Source organism: Rattus rattus, chromosome 14 (assembly GCF_011064425.1).
Source record: "Rattus rattus isolate New Zealand chromosome 14, Rrattus_CSIRO_v1, whole genome shotgun sequence".
Lineage (NCBI taxonomy): Eukaryota > Metazoa > Chordata > Mammalia > Rodentia > Muridae > Rattus > Rattus rattus.
In genome coordinates, this window is record NC_046167.1 from 25,481,110 (window position 1) to 25,483,003 (window position 1,894).

General features: G+C 39.8%; 1 gene segment (V, D, J or C); it reads right to left on the reverse strand.

The window, feature by feature from the left end:
- Positions 1 to 363: 363 nt before the first annotated feature.
- Positions 364 to 975, reverse strand: LOC116883962. The segment is given in 2 exon segments: positions 364 to 788; positions 903 to 975. Coding segments are annotated over 2 exon segments (495 nt in total).
- Positions 976 to 1,894: the final 919 nt, after the last annotated feature.

Here is a 1,894-nt window from a genome sequence, read left to right on the forward strand (position 1 = left end):
CTGTGGTCTCTGCATCTCTTTCTGTAAGTAGCTGACTCTCTGATGATGATTGTGCTAGGTACTGATCTAGGAGTATACCAGAACATCATTAGAATACATCTCATTGACTTTCTTCCTTTTTTATCTAGCCATGTTTAATTCTATCTAGGTCTCTGGGATATTGAATCTCCCAGGAGAATCAGTTATTCAGATGATAAAGATTTTTGGAAGAGGTTTACTACCCAAATCCTATATTCTCACTGCAGAGTTGGAGGGATGACTCAGCAGTTAGGAGAAGGTACTGTTTTTGCAGAGAAAACAAATTCCATTCCCAAAACCCATGCCACACATTCAAACATATGAGCATGAGAAATCCATTTTCATTCAAAGCAACACACCTTGAAAACAGAGAAATTTATAGAAGACAGAGACGTGGACTGAACAACTGGCCAGCCCAACTTCTGGTTTCTGCTTCCCATGGGGGTTTTTGTTATGACTTGTTTCACTGTGGTGTGGGTATTCACTATGCTGTTGACAGTAATAGACTGCAAAATCTTCAGGCTCCAGGCTTCTGATGGTAAGAGTGAAATCTGTACCAGATCCACTGCCACTGAACCTCGATGGAGTTCCAGAATGCAAAGTTGACACAGAGTAGATAAGAAGCTTATTTGTTTCCCCAGGTTTCTGTTGATACCAGGCTAAATTATTGCTAATGCTCTTACTTGCCTTGCAACTGATGGAAACACTTTCTCCAGGAGACGCAGCAAGATAAGACAGAGACTGGGTCATCTGGACATCACACTGGGCACCTGGAATTGTACAATTGAAAATAAGTCCTGACAGTTAATATTATTGTAACCTACTTACCCTGAAAGATCAGGTGTTAGTGAACATTGTCGTTGGGTAAATTCCCAATTTTTTACCTGTTGTCCAGAGCAGAAGGAGCCCCAGAAACTGAATCTGGACCCTCATATCTAAACTGTGTCCTGACATGGACTGATCTCTGCACTGGGTATGATCCACCTATTAAATGGATCTCAGAGTGATGCACTGTGTTTTGGCCACATGCAAATCATCAGGGGATGGGCAGAGATATGCATAGCTACAGGGCCACTTCAGCCAAGTCACCCAGACTGGAATCTTTCCCTAAGAAGGAAAGCTCTGCCTGAAGAGATGACTTATTCCTTTCTGGAATCAAAAATTTATTCATTACAATATTGGTAAATTCATGTAGGTTTGATTTCTCTCATCTTAAAAATAATATTTTGATACAAAAAAAAGGAAAATTCAGGAGCCATACTTTCTTTGGGCCACCTGTCCCCACCCTTGCACAAATAACTGCATTTTATTGTACATCAGGTCTTAAATTACACTTGCTTATAGCTTCACATACTGGGTACTAATTTTCTAAACAAGAATAGGCATTGAAGAAATTATATTTGTAAAAGAAAGTCATAATGAGAACATTCAGGCCATTCAAATGCTAACTTTTATGTATGCTTTTAATTTTCAAACTTTTACTAATTATTTGACAGTTTCAAATACTACATTTATTCAGATTCCACCTCACACCAATCTGAATGGCTAAGATCAAAACCTCAGGTGACAGCAGATGCTGGTCAGGATGTAGAGAAAGAGGAACACTCCTCCATTCATGATGGGATTGCAGACTGGTAAAATCATTCTGGAAATCAGACTGGAGGCTCCTCAGATTTAGACATTGAAATAATGGAGGACCCAGCTATACCGCTCTTGGGCATATACACAGCAGATGCCCCAACATATAACAAAGACACATGCTCCATTATGTTCGTAGCAGCCTTATTTATAATAGCCAGAAGCTGAAAAGAACCCAGATGCCCTTCAAAGGAGGAATAGATACAGAAAATGTGGTACACCCACACAATGGAATACT